This window comes from Motacilla alba, chromosome 10, assembly GCF_015832195.1.
Source record: "Motacilla alba alba isolate MOTALB_02 chromosome 10, Motacilla_alba_V1.0_pri, whole genome shotgun sequence".
NCBI classification, from domain to species: Eukaryota; Metazoa; Chordata; class Aves; order Passeriformes; family Motacillidae; genus Motacilla; species Motacilla alba.
In genome coordinates this window covers 10995207-11020698 of record NC_052025.1, presented here as the reverse complement: position 1 = coordinate 11020698, position 25492 = coordinate 10995207, and the positions used below count along the sequence as shown (strand labels likewise).

The 25492-nt window shown below is 51.0% G+C and overlaps 1 protein-coding gene across 1 annotated transcript; it reads right to left on the bottom strand.

Annotated features, from left to right (window-relative positions):
* Positions 1-9894: 9894 nt before the first annotated feature.
* WHAMM (WASP homolog associated with actin, golgi membranes and microtubules) lies at positions 9895-23801 on the bottom strand. The gene is made up of 10 exons (XM_038146882.1): positions 23115-23801; positions 20111-20284; positions 18693-18843; positions 18036-18205; positions 17200-17365; positions 16067-16254; positions 14599-14685; positions 14419-14514; positions 13524-14037; positions 9895-11226 (listed from the first exon to the last, which is right to left on the bottom strand). The coding sequence occupies exons 1-10, from the start codon at positions 23784-23786 to the stop codon at positions 10931-10933; spliced, it is 2514 nt and encodes an 837-aa protein (XP_038002810.1). The 5' UTR covers positions 23787-23801; the 3' UTR covers positions 9895-10930.
* Between the last annotated feature and the right edge of the window lie 1691 nt (positions 23802-25492).

The window sequence follows — 25492 nt, the reverse complement described above, 5'->3', positions numbered from 1 at the left end:
GCTCTGCGAGGCTGTGCCAGGCCCTGCCACACAGTGCTCTGCTTTGTCACTAACAACGACAGGGCAGCACTGCCATGGAGCTGCTCAGGCTGGGGAGATCTGAGACCCGGTGGATTTCGAAAGCATAGCTAACCTTTGCAAGGCAAACCTTCCGATCCTCTGGCAGTAATGCATTGCTAGGAACATGGAACAGATCTCTGCAGCCGAGTGCTGCTTCACTCTGACCTCTGCCTCTGGATTTTTCAAAGACGGGTCTTCGTGCTATGAAATTCCCTTTGGGTCTCAAAACTGTTCCTGAACATTGAACATATTTCAATAACTTCGGAAATGTTAGATGTTCTCAGAAGCACGGTCTGCAATGAAATGATCTCTAGATGGAAAACTGTGTGTTGAAAATCAGAGATTTTTGTGAGTTGACATGAGGCCCAGCTTCTGCTTTTGTGGCTGTATTCCAGCTGTACTGGCACAGCAGCAAAACACATCTTACTGAATCAATCATGCTCCAGCAGAGCTTTGGAGACCTACCATTCTCCACCACAAAATTGATCTCTTCATAAATACCTGCCCCCCAGTGTAGCAGTGGTTGTACCCAGGCCCCCAGAGCTAAATCCCATGCAGCTTTCCAGGACCACACTTCCATATCCATGGCTAGATGCTAGTCAGAGTAAGGGCTTAAAACCTGAACAACATTTCTTGACAACAGTTTGCATTTAATTAATCAAGTTTATGAGCAGATACATCTGTTGGCACATGAAGCACATTGAATTGAGTACTTTTGTTTTCCTTTTGTGTCCTCTCCATTCATTAGTACTGGCAGTCTATGAAAAAGAAATCTGTGGCTGCTGTAATCAAGAGAGATTGAGCTCTTGCTTTTCTCCTGACTTTTCATCATCGAATATGATTTGTGGCATATGCCCTGGATTGTGCTTAATATATGCTGGCTGGAGGGAATTCAGACATTTGGGGAATTATAAATAATAGCAGCACTGGCAACCTTTTTGCATTATCATGTCACACTGAAACGTATCAGCTTTCAAAGCTATTTACATTTAGTCTTTTGCCACTTTATCGTTGCTACCATTAGCGGTGGCTTTAATTTTTCTCTGGATGCAGGTTTGTACTGTTCATTAGCCTGAAGATGAATGTTGCAAAACAGGATGCTGGAGTTCCCTGAAGAACAGAGACCTTTCCCATCCTGTTCATCTACAGCAGTGTTGGGTGCGTTTCTAAAGAAAATCCCTGGTCTGAAAGCTGAGAAATTGCAGTGATTCACTAATCACTCCCTAATGCTGCGGAGGCCGCATGGTCACTAGCACAGTCATTTCAGTGGGTGGGGAATGGCTTTAGGAGAGGGATGAGAGATAGAGGAATGATGTTCAAAAGCCAGAAGGGGCCAGAAGAGCAGCCCTTTTCTCTGCAGCAGATACTTGCTCAAACAGGCAAAGAGCTCCTTTCGGCAGAGCAGACAGGATGCACGGCTGGTTCCTCACCCCGGGTGCCTGCACAGCCCCGCACGCCCCCGCACGATCCAGCACTCTCCTGCAGGCCCCCGCACACCCGGGCACACCCCCGCACAGCCGGGCACACCCCCGCACGCCCCGGCACACCGCCGCACGATCCAGCACGCTCCCGCACGCCCCCACGCACCCGGGCACACCCCGGCACAGCCCGGCACACGGCCGCACGATCCAGCACTCTCCTGCAGGCCCGGCACACCCGTGTACACCCCGGCACACGGCCGCACTCTCCAGCAGGCTCCTGCACACCCGTGCACGACCCCGCACGCCCCGGCACAACCCGGCACACCCGGGCACACCCCCGCACACCCGGGCACACCCGGGCGCACCCGGCGCGCCCCCCTGCACACCCGGGCACGCCCCGGCACTCCCGTGCACACCCGGGCACGCCCCTGAACGCCCCCGCACACCCGGGCACACCCGGGCACGCCCCTGCACGCCCCGGCACACCCGGGCACGCCCCTGCACTCCCGGGCACACCCCCACCCGCACGCCCCTGCACACCCGTGCACACCCGGGCACGCCCGTGCACGCCCGGGCACCCCGGGCACACCCGTGCACACCCGGGCACGCCCGTGCACGCCCCCGCACACCCGGGCACACCCGTGCACGCCCGGGCACGCCCGTGCACGCCCCCGGGCACACCCGTGCACGCCCCTGCACACCCGGGCACGCCCCTGCACACCCGTGCACACCCGGGCACGCCCCTGCACGCCCCCGCACAGCCGGGCACACCCCCGCACGCCCCGGCACTCCGCCGCACGATCCAGCACGCTCCCGCACGCCCCCACGCACCCGGGCAACACCCCGGCACACGGCCGCACGATCCAGCACTCTCCTGCAGGCCCCGGCACACCCGTGTACACCCCGGCACACCCGGGCACACCCGGGCACACCCCTGCACACCCGGGCACACCCGGGCACGCCCCTGCACACCCGGGCACACCCGGGCACGCCCGGCCACACCCGTGCACACCCCCGCACACCCCTGCACACCCGGGCACACCCCTGCACGCCCGGGCACACCCGTGCACACCCGGGCACACCCGGGCACGCCCCTGCACACCCGTGCACACCCGGGCACGCCCGTGCACGCCCCCGCACGCCCCTGCACACCCCCGCACGCCCCGGCACACCCGGGCACACCCGTGCACGCCCCGGCACGCCCGGGCACACCCGTGCACGCCCCTGCACACCCGTGCACACCCGGGCACGCCCCTGCACGCCCCCGCACACCCGTGCACACCCGGGCACGCCCCTGCACACCCGTGCACTCCCGGGCACACCCGTGCACGCCCCTGCACACCCGTGCACACCCCTGCACACCCGGGCACACCCGTGCACACCCGGGCACGCCCCTGCACACCCGGGCACACCCGGGCACACCCCTGCACACCCGGGCACACCCGGGCACACCCCTGCACACCCGTGCACACCCGGGCACGCCCGTGCACGCCCCTGCACGCCCGGGCACACCCGTGCACGCCCCTGCACACCCGGGCACACCCGTGCACACCCGGGCACGCCCCTGCACACCCGGGCACACCCGGCACGCCCGGGCACGCCCCTGCACACCCGTGCACACCCGGGCACGCCCGTGGACGCCCCCGCACAGCCGGGCACACCCCCGCACGCCCCGGCACACCGCCGCACGATCCAGCACGCTCCCGCACGCCCCCACGCACCCGGGCACACCCCGGCACAGCCCGGCACACGGCCGCACGATCCAGCACTCTCCTGCAGGCCCCGGCACACCCGTGTACACCCCGGCACACGGCCGCACTCTCCAGCAGGCTCCTGCACACCCGTGCACGCCCCTGCACGCCCCGGCACAACCCACGCCCGGGCACACCCCCGCACCCCGGGCACACCCCCGCCCCTGCACACCCGTGCACACCCGTGCACACCCGGGCACGCCCGGGCACGCCCTGGCACGCCCCGGCACACCCGGGCACGCCCCCGCACACCCGTGCACACCCGGGCACGCCCGTGCACGCCCCCGCACACCCGGGCACACCCCTGCACGCCCCTGCACGCGCCGGCACACCCGGGCACACCCCTGCACGCCCGGGCACACCCGTGCACGCCCCTGCACGCCCCCCGCACACCCGGGCACACCCCTGCACGCCCCCGCACGCCCCGGCACACCCGGGCACACCCGGGCACACCCGTGCACGCCCCTGCACACCCGTGCACACCCGTGCACACCCGGGCACACCCGTGCACGCCCGGGCACGCCCCTGCACACCCGTGCACACCCGGGCACACCCGTGCACACCCGTGCACACCCGGGCACACCCGGGCACGCCCCTGCACACCCGGGCACGCCCGTGCACACCCCACGCCCGGGCACCCCCTGCACACCCGTGCACACCCGGGCACGCCCGTGCACGCCCCTGCACACCCGGGCACACCCCCGCACGCCCCGGCACACCCGGGCACACCCGTGCACGCCCCGCACACCCGTGCACACCCGGGCACACCCCGGCACGCCCCTGCACACCCGTGCACGCCCGGGCACGCCCGTGCACGCCCCTGCACACCCGGGCACACCCGTGCACACCCGGGCACACCCGTGCACGCCCCTGCACACCCGGGCACACCCGTGCACACCCCTGCACGCCCCTGCACACCCGGGCACACCCGGGCACACCCCTGCACACCCGTGCACACCCGGGCACGCCCGGGCACGCCCCTGCACACCCGGGCACGCCCGTGCACACCCGGGCACGCCCGGGCACACCCCTGCACACCCGTGCACACCCGGGCACGCCCGTGCACGCCCCTGCACACCCGGGCACACCCGTGCACACCCGGGCACGCCCGTGCACGCCCGTGCACACCCGGGCACGCCCCTGCACGCCCCCGCACAGCCGGGCACACCCCCGCACGCCCCGGCACACCGCCGCACGATCCAGCACGCTCCCGCACGCCCCCACGCACCCGGGCACACCCCGGCACAGCCCGGCACACGGCCGCACGATCCAGTACTCTCCTGCAGGCCCCGGCACACCCGTGTACACCCCGGCACACGGCCGCACTCTCCAGCAGGCTCCTGCACATCCGTGCACGCCCCCGCACGCCCCGGCACAACCCGGCACGCCCGGGCACACCCCCGCACACCCGGGCACACCCGGGCACACCCCGGCACACCCGGGCACCCCCGGGCACGCCCCTGCACACCCGGGCACACCCCTGCACACCCGTGCACACCCGCGCACGCCCGGGCACATCCGTGCACACCCGGGCACACCCCCTGCACACCCGGGCACGCCCCTGCACGCCCCGGCACACCCGGGCACGCCCGTGCACGCCCGGGCACGCCCCTGCACACCCGGGCACACCCCCGCACACCCGGGCACACCCGGGCACACCCCGGCACACCCGGGCACCCCCGGGCACGCCCCTGCACACCCGTGCACACCCCTGCACGCCCGGGCACACCCGTGCACACCCGGGCACGCCCGTGCACACCCGGGCACACCCGGGCACACCCGGGCACACCCCTGCACGCCCCTGCACACCCGGGCACGCCCGTGCACACCCGGGCACACCCCTGCACACCCGGGCACACCCGTGCACGCCCGGGCACACCCGGGCACACCCCGGCACACCCGGGCACCCCCGGGCACGCCCCTGCACACCCGGGCACACCCCTGCACACCCGTGCACACCCGCGCACGCCCGGGCACATCCGTGCACACCCGGGCACACCCGGGCACACCCGGGCACGCCCCTGCACGCCCCGGCACACCCGGGCACGCCCCTGCACGCCCGGGCACGCCCCTGCACACCCGGGCACGCCCGTGCACACCCGGGCACACCCGTGCACGCCCCTGCACGCCCCCGCACACCCGTGCACACCCGGGCACGCCCCTGCACACCCGTGCACACTCGGGCACGCCCCTGCACGCCACCGCACACCCGGGCACACCCGTGCACGCCCCGGCACACCCCGGCACACCCGGGCACACCCGTGCACACCCGTGCACGCCCCTGCACACCCGTGCAGTGCCGGGCACACCCGTGCACGCCACCGCACACCCCGGCACACTCGTGCACGGTCCTGCAAACCCCCGCACACCCGGGCACGCCCCCGCACACCCATGCACACCCCCGCACACTCCTGCACACTTCTCAGGACTTCCATTCCAGCCGAGCAGACTCGGGAGGGGGGAATGACACAGGGAGGAGGGGATGGCACAGGGAGGAGAGGATGGCACAGGGAAGAGGGGATGCACAGAGCTCTCCTCGTAGGCCGGGAAGCGTAGGCACTGGATCCTATTTCGCTGTCACCTCTGCTTGCAGGAAGAGACTGTGGGAAGGGCAGTGAGTCACGTGCTGATGAATAAGTGATTCTAGCATGTCTCCAGGAGTGGGACAGACTCATTTCCTCACCCCCGGTGTCTGCCGTGCCCACTGCCATGGAGCCCAGACACACGGATGCCACGCTGCCGGAGCTAGAGCTGGCAGCCTTTCCACTCCTCTGGGTGAGAAGAGGATGGGAACCAGGGATGGAGCAGAGCCTCAGAGAAACTCCTTTGCAAGGCTCTGCAAAGACACCCGTAGGATGATGTTTAGACTGCTGCCTTGGGATAGAAGGGAACTGCAAATGTCTTTGTGACACTGAGAGTGATTTTCTGATGCTCAAGTAGGGGGAACCCAAGTTTCCCAGGAGGACATGGAGGTTCTCTCCCAGGCTGCAGCCTGGCCAGCCTTTCCCCAGCCTGGTCACTCTGGGGGCTGACAGGGCAGCACTGGATGCTGCTGTGGCCCCTTCCTGCCAGAAGGTCCTTGCTCAGGGCTGGCCCCAAGCCACAGCCACTGAACGTGATCACCTGCAGGCAGCTGCCCTGGGAAGATGCTGTCCCCCCCATCTTGGCACTTTAATGGGGATCTAGTGGAAAATGAACAAACAAAGTTTTGCTAAATATGTTTTCTAAGCAGTTTGCGGCTCACTCTAACTGCAAGAGCAATGGCTTGCTTAAGATGGCTTGTTTTACAAAGTGTTTTCACAAGTAGCTGAGCTGTTAATGTCACTGTTACCTGAGCAGATTTAATTGTGTTGCTTCATGCTCTCAGCTTGTCGTGACATGCTGAGAATGAAAATCACATACCTTTTCGCCGGGAAAAAAATGCCATGTTCTGGAGCAGCTTTGAGTGTTTCCTCCAGGGATACATTCACATATTGTTCTGAGCATTTCTTGCTGCCAAGGTTTGCTGTGGCATTTATTAAAAAATGCTTTCAATACCATTCACCTTTTATCACCACCATGGGTTTAGTTTAAATGATGTGTCCCTCTCTCCTACCAATATCACGTTATTATTGCGTGTAGTGCACAGATGTGCTCTCCGATGCAAATACAGCTTTTGGAATTGAACCCATACTTTTTGAGTGAGGTCCCATTTTCTCCAAAGGGTGCACACTGTTATCTTCCAATCACTTTGCAGAAAAAGACTGAAAAGAGAAGCATTTCCCAGCTTTTTGTTAGTTCTAACGGATGTCTTCATACTCATCCTCTTGGTCCTTTTTTTCTCCTGGTGTACATGTGCATCTTTGTATTTTAAGGGATAAAAGAAGGAAGTGATTGAAGGATGGATTGATCACAGGTGCTGCCCTGAAAACCTTCATCATTTCAAGCCCTTCCATTCAGACCTGTTCCACAGTCCCCACAGTCCCACGATGTGACACACTTGCTCAAGCCCCTATAAGTCTGGGTCACTTCAAAGTGGTCACACTCAGACTTGATTTGCTTACTTCAGTACCATTTTGCAGAAAAAAAAAGAGATCAATATTCAGCTTATGGGCCAACCCTGGGCACTGAGCTGGGGGGTTTGCTATGGAGAAGCTTCACAAATCCTAAAAGGCAGCATGTGGACAGAAATGGTGACAAACCCAAGGCTGTACTGACACCACCTGCTACGGCCACGGTGCCCAGCACTGCTGCCACGACACTTCTCTTGCTGTGATCAAAGCACTGGTGTTTCAAAGAGAAGTTCTTTTAGTCAGATTAAATAGCTTTTTGAATACATTAGCTTCAAACCTCTGTAAAAATACTGGCAGCTGCTGTCTGGACTGCCCTCATCATAGTTAGAAAGATCACAAGCCAGAGATACTGATTTATAGAAACTGATCTCTTTACCTCAGGTCTGGGATTTCCAGCAAATTTGTGCATTATTAACTCTTTAAAGCCAGACAACTGTATTTTTTCAGTTTAAACAAATCAGTTTCTGCAGATAGACAGTTAGGGCAGACTGTTCCCACCAAGGGATTCACTTACTTGCCCAGAGTAAGGTAGCCCAGAGTAAGGTAGTTTGAGAAGGGTATTTAACATCAAAAAGGTGAAGATGAATGTTGCAGGTTAATATTGAACTGGTCTGGTAGAGCTGGTTATCACAGACCCAACCCATCAGGCCAGTTTCTCCTCTTCTGTCCATCAGCCCTCGCACTTTGCTGACAGTGCATGGCACCAGCAGCTGCACCAAACACAGAGGTGAGAAGGCATCTGCTGAAGCCTAAATTCAAATCCAGATTAAGGCCTCTCTCCTTTTGGCACTTCCAGGTGGTTTTCTTGAGTACCCCACCAACCTGTGGCACTGGGGTTATTTCTTACCTACCCTCCCCTCCACAGCTCACTGTGGTCATGGTCACAGAGAGACAGAAGAAAAAAAAGGGGGTTTTGTGTGTCCTTCCATTTGGGCATTTCTCAGTGAACAGGCTGTGGCTTCCCCTGCAGAGCAAACTGAGCCTCAAGGCAGCAGGACACAGAACTCACCTGGCTCAGCTGGGCATGGGCTGCAACCCTCTCCCTGCCACAGCAGTCAGCAACACCAGCAGCACCCCGGGGTGTTTATCTGACCTGCTTAGAAAGATTTCCAGGCAGAAACCACCTTTCCAGGCAACCTGTCCCTGCAGCTCTCTGCTCCCATTGTTTGTGAGAAAGGTTTTCCTACCATTACCCTGAATCATTTCAGCTGTAATTTAAGCCCCTTATCTCCCTGTGAACACGCAGAACAAATGACTTCCCTCCTCTTTGCAGCTGCTTCTTATGTATTTGAAAACTGCTCTCTCACCTTCTTCTCTTTAGGCTAATGCCAGTGCTTTTGGTGTTTACCTTGGTTGTGCTTCTGACATCCAGGAGAATTGGTGCTGCAGCAGCTACTCTGCTGAGTGGGATCCATTAAATCTTGGTAGTGAACCAGCAAGTGAGGATTACTTGATAGAGGTGAAATCTACACCGACCAGAAAACTGCAGCAGCCCATTTTCCACAGAGCAGACCTGCTGGCTGACCAGCAAATAAAACAAGCTTCAGAAACATGTGGGTTTAGCAGTTTCTGAGTGGATTTTCAAGGATATTTTTCAGCCTGGGACATAGAGCTCTGCTGGGCATGAGATCAGACCCAGATGAGCTTCAGACACGGTTACAAAAGAAACCCTTAAGCAGGAGAATACTGTCCAGTGGTGCTGATCCTCAGATGGCCTCTCCTGAGTAAAAGTGCTGCTGATAAACACACAAAAGCTGTAAGATTTGCTGGAGAAATTGCGACACACTTATATCTCTACATTATGCTGTGTGCAACTTCCCAGGAATGCAACAACAGTAAATCAGTTAAGGGCTCTGTGCTGCCATTTGGCAGGAGGCAGCAGCCAGGGGGAGGCAGCCGAGCCTCTGCACCCTCTATCCAGCTTTAAATAACTGCACCACTAAAGGGCATGGCCCGGGAGAGCTCCCAGCCCAGCACCTCCCCACGGGCTGAGCACCCCTTCTGCCCAGGGTACCCTTGGGGAAGAAATCTTTGCTTTCACAGGATGATTTTGTCTATGGGAAGTGCTCAGTATTGGGGGTGGATTCTGTCCTGCTCCCCCCAGCCCAGCCCAGCTCTGGGGGCAGCAGGGTGCTGTGGGCACTCTGCCATCGTGCCCAGCTCCCCTCCAGGGTACCTCCTTGGGAGAGCTGAGTAACACCTGACCTGTGCTGACGTTCCTTTTGTCTGGTTTCATAGCAGTGGACCAAAACCGGTGTTTTTTTCTCAAATCCAAACAGCAGTAGGTGCTTAAACAGTAAAAAATGAACCCCCAGCTGCTGCTTCTGCTTCTTGCATGAAAACTGCTGCATACATATTTACTGTGCTGATTAAACAGATCTGCTGCTCTACAGTGGAACAGGGAATTAAAGCACTGTATTTTCAATTTTGTTACCAAATTACAATTCATAAATATTTGGGAAAATAAGGGCATTTACATATACCATTAGTGAGAGTGCAATTGCTATATGGCTGCCACTTGCTATCAAAACCCAGGGTACCATGCTATAAATAATGCTCAGTTCACAGCAGTATCCTAAAAATCCTAACATGACAGCACGCTGAATCTACTTCTTCTGTCAAGATATATTTTTATTAAGGGTCAGTATAAACTTAAAAAAAAAAAAAAAAACTTTAATAATTTGTGCCACTATCTACCCAAAATAGCAAGAGTCTCTAAATTGAATGTAGCTGAATTTTGAAATAGTCAGCTTCCAGGCACACTGTAAATACCTGCCATTTGTAAGGCCGTCAGGTAATTTAAATTCATGAGAGTAGCTATAAACATATATTGAAATTCTCAGTGGAGAAATGCAGCCCTGCATTACAGGACTAAATCCTGAAAAATACTGTATACAATATTTTGGCTCTTTCTTTCATGTCAACAGGTCGTTGTAAATGCAGATGTATGAAAAATATTTAACATCTAAAAGTTCTCTATACTTAATCTTTCAGCTAAAACAGTAAACTTTCCAGTAATTACTGCAGTAGTGTTTATTTCAAACATGAAACTGATTCTCCCAATCAGCATTATCAAGCCATCCATAAGTGCACACTTTCTAACATGATGATAAATGGAATACCCACAGAGTTATTTAAGAGTGAACTGTATTAGACAAGCAAAATGTTTAAGAATTTTCTGGACAATGGAGGTAGGAGTGAAAGATTCCAGATCATGCTAAATTTTCTGGTCTGCCTCTGTCACCACAGATTTGCTTCTACTTTTATCTGACAAGAGAGATTTTCAGTTATATTTTCACTCCTTAAACTTTGTTGTGATAGCATTACCCACTGTGTAGTAACAATCTAAATCATATGTGCTTAAATCCAGCATTTTAGCTGTCTTCAGTTGTGGTGAAAACACTACATGGTTGAGCCAGGAACACCTATTAGTGCAAGCATAATTTGGAGTATGATTTATCATGCAAAAATATCCATCTGTAGCTCCTACAGAAAATCAGCAGGATTCTTTTACTTGACAAGACATTTTGGACTATGAGAACACCACACACCATCACGCAGTTCTTTCCCTGTGACAGGGACAGTCTTCTCCGATGTGCAAAATGAGGCACACACTCTGTTCCAGTCAGTAGGTCTGTTAGGCTGGTTAGCTGTCCCACTCTCCATTATTCTGATCGTTGTCCTCCTCTTCTTCAGAATCAGCAGACACTTTCTTAATTCTCTGCATGGCTGCCTTAATGCTTCTCTCCAGCTCATTAGGGGAATTAGGGGATCCTCTGCTGCCATCTCTCTCAGTATCTCGATTCACTTTCCTTAGTTTAACCCCTTGCCTGATGGCAGAGAGGATGTTGTCCTTCACAGAGGCGTATGGATTTGGCTGCTCCACTCTGCGAAGGTGAACTTCACTGCGCTTCAGAGAAGCCAAAACTTCATCCATGGAACCTGCAACACATCAATCTACTGTTACCAGAGGGAAGAATGAGACAACCAGTCACTGAAGAGGTATGAAACCCTACCCAAGTGTTCAGGGCTCTTCCTTTCATCTGTGCTAGCAACAGGATGGTCTGTTCTGGCACAAGAATGGTCTGTTCTGGCACAGACTCTTTCAAGCTCTGCAACAGCAGGCTCTGGAACTGCTTTTAAAAAGCTGTTACAGCTTTTATACCTTGAATTGAGAATCCAATGCCTCTTCATCATTATATAAGGCTGTGCTCTAAGGAAGAAATTATACACAAAGGACAACGCTCTTTTTCATTACAACTTTATGGGCTTTCAAAAAAATTTCACTGAACCAAAAAAATCCCTTGCATTCTGCGTTATAAACAATCCACCATCCCTCCAGCTTGCCCAGAAGCCTGCTGAGACCGTCAATTGCATTTTTGCTCAGCCAAGAGAAAAATGAAAGGATTTGAGTAGAAGAGCTTTAAAGTGCACCACTGAAGTCACTGGGAGCCAGATCAGGCCCTATGCGGGCAGCTCTTTTCTGCATGGACTTAGAAAACAATTCCTATTTTACAACATGATTTAGATCTCAGGTGTGTATTTCTGAACTTCAGACCATGAAGGACACCATACTGAGAGTTTCCACTAGACCTCCTGATACACACTAATTTGTGTTTTACTCCTGCTGGACTCTCTGCTGCTTGCTCCAGACTGTCAGACAGGGAGGCTGTTTCCCTGGACAGCAATAGGTCCAGACCATCTGTGCCTCACAGCTAGAAATATTTTTGCCATGCGCAGTGCACACAAGGTTATGTGATTAACATCAACCACTTGAAATGTAACAGTCTGCTAAATCCTCTGGTACCTCCAGAGACTAAAAAGGATCCAAAGCAAAGATCCACCAGATTGCCTTACAAAGCCTACAAGTAAGAGAGTCTTAAGTCTGCTACCTAAATGGGCTGCCTGGTGAAAGATTAGTCAGACAAACAAATTATAAAAGAAGCCTCTCCTGGCTTTTCACATACAAAGACATGAGTAGCCCATAACCAAAACCAACACGTTTATGAAGCTTCTTCAGTAAGTTCCTGTGGTAATTTAGCAATTAGTTACAGCTACTGACATGATGGCTTTCTTCAAGAAATAGGTCTAAACAACTAATCAGATTTCTCCAATAAACCAAAAATAATGAAAAGACATCAATGTTAGGCTATGAATGGCAGTAAATACTAGCTACCAGAAAGGCTGTTCCAATAGTAATCAGACTACTCCGGTGTGCAACTCCTGTTTGCTAATCAAGGCTTCTGTGGTAGAGTTATCCCATGGATATCCCACACTGAAGTCTGCACAGGATGCACAGTAGTTTGCCATGGTAACTCAAATGTGTCTCAGCCCTTCAGCTGCCTGTACTTCCCCATAGCTTGGAAGAACTGAAACGCTGAACTTCCCCTGGTATTTCTGCCTGTGGTTTGCCTCTGAACTGATAGGATACAAAGACTGCTTGGATGTATTGTGAAGAGTTGAAAACGAAAAGGAACATACCACATTTAAAGACATTCTTCATTCTAGCATAAGCTCCACTGTGAAAAACAACAAAAAAAATTGGTGCCTTCCAGCTTAGATCAATCTCTCTGACATAGTCAAAATATCCGCTGGCCTCAGAGACAAAAATAAACCTGTTAGCAGGATGCAACCAGCACAGCCCTGGGAGGCTGCTGAGCTCTATTCTCATTCAAACTACTCCTTCAATTGCCAAGTTCAGCCTTCAATTACACCTGCATGATCTTGCTAACAAAGCAAAGGTGTAACAGAGCAGAATTTCTTCCCCAGGAACGTATGCCGAAGCTATTCACCTGCCTTTCAAATCCTGGTTGAATTCTGCATGAATTCCCTCCCTTAGGAAACCTTTATTTAGAAACCAAGCAAATTTTAAGTGGACAAAAGCTGTGCACACCTTAGAAACATAAGCAGCCCAATTACCAGCTCTGTAGTACATACATCATAAACACTAAAATGTGGCCTTAGTACAGCTACAAATTTACCCACATTGGTCTTCCGATTGGACCATCAGGACTCTGTGAAGTATCTCAAACAGGACACACAAATCACTGTTAGTCATTTATAACATCCTGAGCTATGGCCAGTGTTACTGTATGTAGTTTCTTAGACTCAGCTTTCCATGAGCCTCATTCTCCTGATCAAAACTAAACACTACTCCTGTCCAGAAGCAGAGGAGGGAGGGAGACCACAAAAATACAGGAAATGCATTAAAAAGCACTGGTTGATGTGAGCCTACTTACCTATGCAATTATTTATAGACCTCCTGGGTGAGTCATCCTGATTGTGCAGTGCAGGGCTTTCTGAGGGGCTATCAGAGCTGAGGGGAAGTGGTTTATCCTCTGTTGCTGATGGTGTTTTTAACTGGAGAGGTAGAGGGGGAGGTGGGGGTGGAGGGGGCAAGGGAGGAGGTGGTGGAGGAGGGGGTGGTGAGCATGGAGAGACCATCAATTCCTCGCTGTGCTTTTGTTCCTCTGTGTCACCATCAGTAACAAAAATCTGGACAGGGGTATCTGCTGGGGTATTCTGATCTGAAGCTTTTGGTTCCTTGTCTTCTACAAGCAGAATGCTCTGTGGCTGCTCGAGAGCTGCCCTTACTCTCGAAGAGGGTGCAGGGGACAGAACTGCTGGGGCTGCCCCTGGGCTTGATGCAGGTGGAGGAGACAGCACCACAGCCTGCTGAGGGATGCCTCGTGGCAACCTGGGACTGCGAGGCTGGGGACGAGATGTTTTCAGAACAACATGAGCTGGACACTTCTGGAAAAGAAATCATAAGGCAGGAAGTCACATCTCCATTGGACTGGCCTAAACATCAACCCCAATGACACAAAAAACCATGGAGCACAGAACTGGCCCACTCACCCATTCAAGCAGAAAATTCAACCCTGAATAAATTTAAATTAATAATAAAGCATTTATTTCAAAGCCATCTTCCCCTCACCTGTGTTCTTTGCAACAGAGTCCACATCTGGAAACTGTATCTTTAGGAGATTCAATCCCCTTTACTCATTATACATAATCCTATTTTAGGCCATCCCAAGGGTTGTCTCTGATTAGGACCACACACACAGGTGAGCTATGGCTACTTTCTGACATGTTCTGACACCACTTAGGACTACTGCAGTTCACAGTACTTGCCTCCCTGAATACTTTCAGCCTCTCCAGCGTTTTCTGACGTTCCTGGCTTATCCAAGCTTTTTTCTTTTTCTCCTCCTCTTTTTGTTTGTCTCTCTTCTGCATTAAAACACAAGTAAGTGAGCCTCAGTGTGTGAAAACCAGCAGCTGCCAGACTCCCCGGGGCTGCTGTTTGGTACTCACTATCTGGATGCTGTGATGCTGCTGGAAGCGCTTTCTGCTCTCTTCCGCCTGTTGCAGTCTCTGCCGGTGGCTCGCCTCACACTGATCCTGGGAGAAGAGCAGAATTCATGCAACTCTCAGTCAGTTCACACTTCCTCTGCACCAGCTCTGCCATTAACTCCTGTGTACCAGCCACTAAACAGCAACCATGGCTGGGTGCTTGGCAGAGCCGAGAAAGATGGCTAAGCTCAGCTAGTGCCAGATGTGAGACCCTGATGGTGAAGTCTGTGGGACTCCTTCATGGCTAAAGCAAAGGTTCTCCTAAACAGCCATTTTTTTATTCATGCTGCAGCAAAAATGTATCTAGATGTGACCCCTCTGTCTTACAGTCTTACAGTTTAAAAAAGAAAAAAAAAAGAGAAGGAAGATGAAAAGAAAAGAAGAAATGAGCTCATGCAAAGACATGAGGAAGAAGGCAAGAAGGAAGCTAGCAAAGCACTAAGAAAATACAAAGCTACTTTTCCCCCCTCTCCCTTATTTGCCATAGCTCCCAAGTACAAAAGGCAGGGAAGCAAAGGTATGGGAAGCACAACGAATGCCTAGCAAGGGTACTCTGTTAGTAAAGTGCCACAGAGAAGCCACAGGTTTCAGTATTTTCTCTGGGAGTTGCTTTTTGTCTCTGTACAGAGGGGAATTATCCACATGGCTGGACAAGCATTTGCAAACCATGTGGCATTTGGCTTCAGTGTTATACAACCAATAGACAGCAGTTAAGTAAATGAAAACAGAAGCAAGGAAGAAGTTGCAAGCAAGAGACAATGATGGCTCACAAAACATTTCCAATGTAATTCCCAGTTTTTCCACGCTACTGAGCAATAAAAGGTCAGACAGACTTGAACCTAAACTCTGCTCTCTGCCCCAGCAGAACTGCAGGTGTAAGGTAAACTCCTCTTACTGAGAAGGTTCATGAGAGTCAACTTTTGTCTTCCTAGCGTACTGCTCTGATTGGGAAACAAAGGAAAAACTGCCCTTTGCACAGAACTGAGAGGCTGGAGAGAGAACTGCAGCTGTTAAAGTTTCCCCTTCCTCCTGTTCAAAGGTGAAGGACCAGTGTGTGGGTTGTCCTATCACTGCAGCTTCCTCCACAGAAGGTCAGTTTCCTCCTCTACTGCAGCTGCTTTGGAAAAGGCTGCAAGGACAAAGCTCCAGCTGGTCCCACAGGGCTCTGGTAAGGTCTAGCTGATGGGAGAACAGCTGGGTCACCCAGGTAAGTTTGTGCTCTCTTTCCAAGCCAGACACACTTGCACCACACCACGGAGTGTAAAGCTGTTAAAATCACATTGCCCCTCTTTCTGCTTGCAGGCCTCGGCACTGAGTCATGAATCATATCTTGTACGCTCCACCCAAACTTCCCTAATTGTTTCCTGTGCATCCCTCGTGAGTCAAGACATCAGCTGAAGAAAATGCACATCTCCAGGACTGCATTTACTTTTTTGTTCCTGAGGTAGGCTCTCCTCGCACAGACAGTCCCACGCTTTGTCTCCAACTGCTTAGTCTTCTGCCTCAGCACCGTCATTGCTGACAGGTTAGCGTAATGTTGTCCCATGGTCTGTTCAATGACCTTGAGCTCCTCAGGATTTTCACATGTATCATAGTAAACAACTTCATCCTGTTTCTCTAAAAAGGCATTTGGCATTTTTTAAGAAACCAAAAATTGCCACAGTTATTAAACATTTAAAGAGCTAATGACATTTTAAAAGCCACTGAAGGCAGTGAGTTAGTCATGAGTAAGTGTAAAGCTCCAGAGCCGAGCTGGGTCCTTCACAGTCATATGCAGACATGTCACGTTACTCACAGGGGTGCTTTGCAGGATCAAATTTATGCTGTTAGCATTTGTTATTTAGCTTCCTCTTTCAAATGTCTCCCTGTGTTTCAACTCCTACCTTCACCAACTGGAGTTTTCCTGGAAAATGGAAGACTCTTCTGGTCAACACTGGGGGTCTTATTTTACTATTTACCACACTTCAGTTATGTAACAAGTGGCAGCAATGTTTACCTCACAGTGTACGTGGTAACAGAGAATTCATAAGCACAAATAAGAACATGACTGGTGCCTAACTTGGTATAACTGTGTCACAAAGAGACACTTAAACTGGAAGACAGTAGTATTCAGGTACCACTAGCTATAGCCACCTCTTTTTGTCACTATAGGATGCATTTTGTAATTTCTACATGCTAGATTAGAATAGATGATGATGAATTACAGCAGGTTCATGACACCCAGTTTCTGTGCATAAATCTTGTAGGTATTAGAGCAGTTAAGCACTGCCAATATAAATTACTCCATGCTAAACCAAGGCATGCACATATCACAGCTGCTAGCAAGATGAGCAACCGGTGTGGCTTTTTTTTTTTAAACTTGTGTTATTGAATTAGTGCCTAATTAATTAAAGTGTCTAATTAAAGACAAAATATCAGATGGTACCAGTGCATTAATGTTTTCCAGCAATGCTTTCTACTAGCAAGACCCGAGCAATGATATCCTTTTTTTTAATTGAAAACAGAGCAGGCTATGTCACTTCTTTGTTCTGAATATGTGCTTAAATAATATTTTATTCTCACCTTTAATCTGTCTCTTTACAGTGTCCAGCTGTACAATAAGCAGCATCTCTTCATGTTTCAATACTTCAAGCTGTACATTATATAATTCCAGCTGTGTTTCATAATACTGTATTTCCAGCTCCTCCACTATACCTAAATTCTCTTCTTGTTCACCAAGATTCTCCATCTGTAACAGAAAATAAAAAGCATTAGTAACAAAATATGCACACACGAAACATGTCTGAATGCACAAATGCCTGTAAGGAGCCTGGTCTAACTGGCAGCTGCTTTGGTATGGAAAACAACAGAGCATTAGAAATGGCTTCAAGCAGAAACTCAGAGGACTAAAGAACCTTATTAACCTAAAGTATAAATTTACCTTCATTTTACCAGGAAAGACTTCATTATAATCTGTACAAATGATACTGCTCCTGAAAACAATTATACATGGTACAGTACACTACTCTTGGAAAATAAATATCAGGTACTCCTAGCAGCAGTTAGATGGCATCAAAGATTAGTATTAAATAAGTATCTTCATTTTTCAGTGTCCTCTGAAAATAATATCTGGTCTTTATCTCCCTAAAAGGAAACAATTTCAAAGATTATTATCACAAATGCTCAAATGATACTTGAATTCTAAAAGCATGCATGTTAAGCTTCGCTGAGTGTCCTCAAACATGCAGAAGCAATTAAAAAACTGCAGACATGCATTTTCCACAACGTAAAACCATGCTGAAAACCTAAATTGTTTCATAGACAAAGACTTGAAAAGCCTACTCTCATGACCATTTTGGTAGGTTTTGATCAGCCCTTCAAAGAACAGTGACAGAAAAGGAGGCTTTGTAAGGTCTTACGAGTTTTTGAATGCCACTTCTCTTCTGTTTCAGGCACAACTCTCTCGCCCTCAGATGCTGAAGGGTTTCTTTTGCTAACATATATTTCAGGTTTTCTAGTCGTGGCACAGCTGATGCCCAGGTGGTTTTACCAAATCTCTCCTCATCTTGCTCCATCTGTTTGTGCATTGCTGTAGATTAAAACATGGCAGTAAAGCATGAGAAATGCAGTCTACTAATAGCCCTTGTGTGTTTCTGAAGTATTAAAAATGCTAATCTGATTAAACTATTTCTGAAGCTTTAGAAATTACAAGATTATAAGGTTGAATTTGTGACCTTATACATGTAAGTAAAATACTTCATTGCACCATGGAAATACACCCTAACAGTTGCACAGCAACATATTCTGTTCACATGCTGAAACCCTTGAGGCTTGCACATCAAGCATTAAAAGCACCCATGGTTTTTGTGCAGAGGTTTGCAGCTGTAAGCCTCAAGCAAGTCAAATCCAAGTTGTAAACCAAATTGGTTAAAAGATATAAATCTTAAGTGAATGAAGTATTTCTTTCTTAAGTTGGACACTCGCACGAACCTCAGGTTCTGCCCAAAGATAAGAAGAGCTCTCAGTCATTTAAGTTAGGTATTTACACAACCTTTTGTGTAAGTCATTCTGATTACCTGCCAGAGCCTTCACAGTTTCCTTGAAGTAGTTCACTGTGATATCCTGAATGGAGCACACAGCACTCTCAGCTCGCTTAGTCCATTCATCAGCATCCTTCTGCAAAGCTGCTACTCTTCTAGGCCCCAACTTATCATACTGCAAAGATTTCTGCAAGGACACAGCATTCTCAGTTACCACCTGGCTTCCACAGAGGTGCAGCCACACCATGCTACACTTGGAGACATTTCAAAAATGGTGGCAAACATGACCTTCCCCTCACCTGTCACAAAGTGAATCACTGCTCATTCCTATTTCTCATTCTCTAGGCTAATTCAGAACCTTCGTTCCCCAATCCTGACCTCACATTTGGATTAATTTACTTCTTAAAATATTTTTTAAATTATCATCTTTAAAAATACATCCAACACAAGAGTTTTTTATTGTTACTAAAAGTAACTCTTCTATGTGCAATGTTCTCTTCTATTTTTCCCCACGTGTTGACAGCACATTGCACCAGCAGGTTCTCCAGTTTGGCAGTTCTTTCACACAGGAACAGGGATACAGAAAAGAAACATAAGTCCACAAAGGAGACACAGGAACAAGCCTAGTATTCAAATATATTTTTAGAAGAATTATACTTCAAATTAGCCTAAATATCCCTTACAGGGTTTTTTTTAATACAAACTTTGTTTCATTCTTTCCAATATCCACTTTAATTTCCAGAACAGTACATTAAACATTTTATTGTCACAGGTTTAGACCTTCAGTATGCAAACACCTTAATCTAAACTTAAAACAGTTCTGCTCTTTTGAGAACATTAACAGCTCACTTTAATTTTAACACACTTTTTAGGGAAAATCAACATAGTAAATGGCTGTTGTTTCCAGGGGTATCATAACGTTCAGAATGTGCTTCCAGTTTTAGATGCACATAAAACAAAGTGAACGCAGTGACAACTGATATGTTTTCATCTGCAGTTCTAGCAGGTTGCAGCAGTAATAGAAAACTCCTTTGAGTGGGAAGGTCTCCTCCACAACTAAGTTAATCTGGTGCATCAGCATTCCTGGGGATGACACTCTCAATGTAAAAAACTAATCCCCTGGGAAGGTGGCACAACAAAGGCTACTTATATCAAAGTAAATTCAGCCTCACAGAGAGTAAACCCCAGGGAGATGGAGCCTGGGGATATTCTCCTTTTAAGTGGGGAGTCAGCTGCAGTTCTAGTCAAGCCATTATCATGGAATCTGAGATCCTCTGAGAGTGGCTCTACCCCAACTCTGAATTTGTCAGTCACGTTTGGTGGCTTGGCAGAGGGAAAAAAAGCAGGTACAGCCGGAAGTAGGGAATGTTACATGATTTGAGCCTGAACTGCTTCAAGAGCAGTTGATGCCCCACTATGTAGCCTGGCCTTTCACTTTGTAAAGGCAGACTTACCAGGATTTCCAGTTTGTACAGTGTCGCCAGCTCTCGCATATCTCTGAAGGGCTGCAGCAAATACTGGTAGAATTGTGTTGCCATGGTGACCAAATCCTGATAAGCTTCATCTTCTTCTTCATAAACCTTCATCAAAGCCACCATTGTGTCAGCACTTTTATGCTGCTGCAGAACCTAGTGGGATAAAAGGTAAATCAGACACGGCTGCTTTGCGTTCGTGTGTGCTGCGTGCTGCCAGGCTCCGGTGGGAAGGACCTGTCCCACTTCCCACTGCCCAGGAGGCCTGTGCCAGGCATTCTGCAGCCACCCCGGATGAAAATACCTCCAACTCCACACTGTTAAAGGCACTAATTGCTGCACATTCCATCAGGAGCCTGCAAGGAGCATCCTGCCTAGGGCATCTACCAGAAACATTCTAATAACTGTGAGCAGATGACTTGGTTGCTGCTTTTTATAAACATAAATGGGAATCTTGGGAAGTCTGTACTGGAAGGACAAGCAAGGTATTCTTCAACTGGCTGTTGCATTGCTTCCACAATTACTAAATGCCTGCTAATGAGTTTCTGGATCCAGAATTTCTGACTTCAGGCACAGAAAAAACCAGATTGGCATTTACTTCTGATACACCCTGCTGTTAAATTCCTTTAGCATTTGTATAATTTATAATAGCTAATTCTAACCTCAGTTCTAGCGGTATTACACTTTGTAAGTCACAAGTTTTCCATGGAATTACTGCCTTCTGATACAGCAGGCCCTATTTATTTTCTTCTACGACAAAATAAAAAGTTGGGGATTTCCCCTCAATTGCATTTGTTTACTGGCACCAATCAAAGCTTCAATGGTGTTTCTTTGACACCAGCTGGCAGAGACCATGGCATGCTCTACGTGCCAGGATAGTGAGCTGGCTGAGAGAACACAGCTAAGTTCCACTGAGACAGACCTTCCTGGAAGGACAGTGTGTGCTCTGCAGCTCCATAAAGAGGGAAGGGGATGGGAGGGGTGTGTGTGCTACCAGTAGTGAGAAAAAGCATTAAAAAAAATAAGCTTGGGTTGTGTTGCAACTGAAAAGCACCGAAATTAAACCATCATGTTTGTTCTTGCCAGCTGAGTCAGGGTAAGACAGCAGAGTTCCCATGTATGGAGGAACTTCCCCAGAGAAAATCTGTGGAAGTCAGCTCAAGGGCATTTCCCACCCACCCTGTCTGCAGGCCTGGCACAGGCAAGACAGGGGAACAAGGGAATCTGAACTGCAACATTTCTGATGATCCCATAAGTGTGACAGCCTCTTGGGCCTCCCCAGGAGCTTGTGGCAGCTCAGACACAGTCCTAGGGCCCACCTGCAGCAATTTCAGTCTGCTTTGGCCCCACTGTGGAAGCCAAATACAAACGCAAGAGCTGACTTTTTGATTCCTATTCTAAAAGCAAGAAGTGAGGGTCATGCTGCTCCTGGAGGATGCTGAGTGAGCAGGGGGGAGTATTAGTGAAGGACATCAATGTAAAAAGGAAAAAAGGATGCTCTGGTACTTCAGGCTGGCTTAATGTCTATTTCTTGAATCTTCCATAACTTGGTCTAGACTACAGTATAAGGAATTTATGTCCCTGTTAGGCCTGCAACTATAATAACACTCTACAGCATGTTTAGCCATGTCTAAAACATAGCTGGAAATCACAGAGTAACTATCAGAGGCACCAAGCTGTACCTCACCACCAAGCCCCAAACTGCCAGAGCTGAACAGGCTTGTGCTGCTTCTGAAAGAATGTGGTGGCTGCAGTGCATTTCTAACTGGGCTGTGCACTGTTAGTCAGTGACAGACACAGACTTTTGTATACAACAAGGCACATGTTCATGTAAACTGAAGCTGTGTTTTTAAAAACAGTGTCTTTCTAAAAAAGTATTGTTGTTTCATCTGTTAAATGCTGCAATAGGAAAGAGAAGGCTGAAGTCAACTGTCATAACTTTCCTCCAAAGCATGATCACTTTCATAAAATACCTTTCAGGTTACTTTGCCAGAAAATAAGACTGTAAACAGGTACTGCAAGAAACAGCAGCACCACACTGCTGAGCCTGAAGTGTCTGTAACTCATCAACGTTCCGAAGTCCTAACTGCAACTCTGTTCCTACACACTTTGAATTGTTGCTTTGAAGGGGAAAAGATCCAGGAACACATCTATAGCAAGAAAAAAACTAAGGCACCAAAGGAAGAAAGTGCTAACACTATCATTTCTTCAATCATTAGGTCAGAATTTGACACTTAAAAAAAACCAACTAAAACCGTCACACACTTTCTTAGAATACAAACCACTTATTTGAACAGGACCAAGACTAAGTTTGGTGTTAAAAAAAAGACTGAGAATCCCCCAGTTACAAGCATTACTGCAAACATGTAGTCTGAGACCTCCTCAGGGAGGTTAGAAAATTAGCACATGATTGTATTCTCCTCTTCGGTTACTGTTCCATCCATTGCCCAACACTGCTGGATGTTTGTAGCAATGTTTTAGCAATGTGTTTTTGTAGGAGTGTCTGCAGCTTAAGTAAGAGCCCCAATGTCTTACAGGACTGCCGACGTGGATGTGGCTTTTTCCTCACTTAATAAAGGTGCACTTCCAAGACCGATGACACTTAGTACTTCGAAAACTCACTTTGTGGCTTCCAGACAATAAAAAAGTTTGTGCGAACACAAATCTGGACATTGGACAACAGCAGGAGCACGCTGGCATCAGTGACTTGGTCACCCTTGCTCACGTGAGTCTGGCCAGGCTGCCCCGATCGAAGAAGTCCCGCAGCAGCAGGGGCTGCCAGGCTTATCACGCAACTCCCAGCGAGCACGGGGCGCCAAGCCGGACCTCAGACAGGTGCACCCGTGAGCTGAGCTGCAGCACCGAGCACCGAAGACAGCGCTACACCGAGGGGCCCCTTCCCCTGCCCGCAGAGGTGGCCCGGCAGCCCCCGGCCCCCCCGCGCCCCGGCTTCCGTCCGCCCCGCGCCCGGCCCCGGGGCCCGTACCCGCCGCAGGGCCTCCTTGGCCCGGGCCAGGTGGCCGCGCAGGGCCTTCCCGCGGAGCTCCTGGAGGCTCTCGAAGTACTCGTCGTCGCAGCAGCGGTCGGCGGCGAAGAGCGCGTCCAGCACCACGCGGCCGCCGCAGAGCTCCAGGGCCCAGCCCAGGTACAGCTCCAGCGCCCGGCACAGCTCCTGCAGCTCGGCCTCGTCCGGCGCGGCGCCGCCGGGGAACAGCACGGCCCAGAGCCCGCCGGAGGCCGCGCCGGGCAGCGCGGGCGGCAGCTCGGGGAAGGCGGGCTCTAGGCGCGGGCACACGGCCGACAGCTGCCGGTGGACGCCGCGCAGGGCCGGCGCCGAGAAGAGCCCGGCCCAGCTCTGCGGGGCCTGCTCCGCCGCCTCCGCCCGGCCGTGGCAGGTCACCGCGAACGCGCCCTCCGCGCCGTTCCACCCCACGAGGAAGCGGAGCCGCGGCGGCGGCTGAGGCTCAGCGAAGGCGGTGTCGCGCACGGCCACCCACCCCTCCAGGCTGTCGGGCTGCGGCTCCATCGCGACGGCGACAGCGGCGGCCCCGCGGGCCCGGAGCGAAACAGAAACCGAGCGCCGGGAGGGGCGGGGCCGGCGCGTCACCGGCAGCGCCCGCGCCCATTGGCGGGAGCGGGAGGGGCGGGGCCTTTGCATCGGAGGCGGGGCCAAGGCAGAGGCGGGGCCAGGGCGGCCCTCACGGCGGGAGTGGAAATAAACAGTGGCGTAGCGAAAGAGCGGGAGGGGCGTCCCGGGAAGGGCCGTTTGTCACCGGATCGTGGCGTGGCATGGGTTGGGTGGTGACCCCGAAGATCATGTTCCTACCCCTCTGCCATGGGCATGGACTCCTTCCACCAGGCCAGGCTGCTCAGAGCTTCCTCCAGCCTGGCTTTGAGCACCTGCAGGGATGGGGCATCCTCACCTTCCCTGGGCAGCCAGTGCCAGGGCCTCACCCCCCTCAGAGTAAAGAAATTCTTCCAAATATGTAACTTAAAACTACTCTCAATTTGAACCCATTCCCCCTTGTCCTGTCAGTACATGCTCTTGCAAATAATCTCGCCCCGTCTTTCCTGTGTGTTTCCTTCAGGTGCTGGCAGGAGAAAGCTTTGTGAAATAAGTCGCTGCCCCTGCGAGGAGTGGTGGGCAGGGAGCAGGGTACACAGCCCCGCGTTTGAGCCGCTGCCTGAGGGGCAGATTTCCTCCCAGCCATTGTTCCCGTGGTCCTCGCAAAAGTCCACAGGTTGTTGCTTTCTCCAAAGCCAGGCAAACCCCACACTCCTACCCCACGCTGCCTTGAGCCAGAACCCGAGCCCTGGGGCCCTGTGCCCACAAACAGCCAAGGGTGCTTGTCCTGACACCCAGCTCACCCCGAGGTCACCGTCCTTCGTACAAATGCCACCCAAACGCTGCCTCACGGGCACCGAGGGGAGCAAAGAGCAGTGGGGTGATTGAATGAGGGCAGTGTCACTGCTGTCTTATTCAGGCCCTGTGTCCAAGGCAGAATGTACTTCACTATCCACCAAATGTTACATTCCAGTCTTTGGAAGCAAAGTACTGCTAATTTTTTGAGAAATTAAGGCCTGTAAGATAGTGTAGCTTAACACAAAGCAAAAATGAGCTCTCGTTTGAAAAATTAATCAAATCTGTCAGCAGAAATGTTAACGTTTCAGCAAGGGCTGCGTTGCTTGTGTGAAAACACTTCTGCTCTAATCTCACAGATGATAGAAGCACTGTTAGCAGTAATGAGATCGTGCCTACATGGGCAATTAACTTGTGATTCCTCACCAAACAGCAAACAATTGCACTGCTAGAAAAGTGAGGAAATGACACCAAGATAATTGGAAAAGGAGGAAAAAGCAGAGCTGTGTCAAGATCTAATAGACATTGTCCCTTGTGGCATCCCCTGAGTTCAAGCCATATATAATGCAACATTCTCAAACGTGCTTAAAAATCTACTGCCAGCAGGGCTGGCTCAATAGCATGTTCACAAGCAGCAGCCTGAGTGTGCTGGGCAGCTGTGGGTTTGAGCAGATTCTCAAAGCTCAAGTGCTACAGCAGTCACAATAATCAGTTGTAATACACAGCCTGTTTTTTATCAGGTGGACCCCTACTGAGCACAGACTGCAGGGATATGTTCCTGTGAAAACCTCCCTAGCAGGGTCATTGTTGGCTTTCTTCCCTATAATTAGCTTTCCAGAGGTCTGGCATACACACACAGGGTGAGGATTTATAGATATGTATAATAAGCATATGCAATGGTATGATTTTTTCTTTCCTAAACTCTAAATTTTCTTTTTTTTTTTCCTAATATATGACCGTGATTCCAACTCAGCCACATAGAAAAGCTCCTGCTAATTTGAGAG

Coding starts and splice junctions, on each gene's coding strand:
- WHAMM (XM_038146882.1), bottom strand. CDS start 23,786: ATGCAAAGGCCCCGCCCCTCCCGCTCCCGCCAATGGGCGCGGGCGCTG. Junction 20,285..23,114: donor CCAAGGAGGCCCTGCGGCGG/GTACGGGCCCCG, acceptor TTATCCCACTAG/GTTCTGCAGCAGCATAAAAG. Junction 18,844..20,110: donor TGTACAAACTGGAAATCCTG/GTAAGTCTGCCT, acceptor GTGTCCTTGCAG/AAATCTTTGCAGTATGATAA.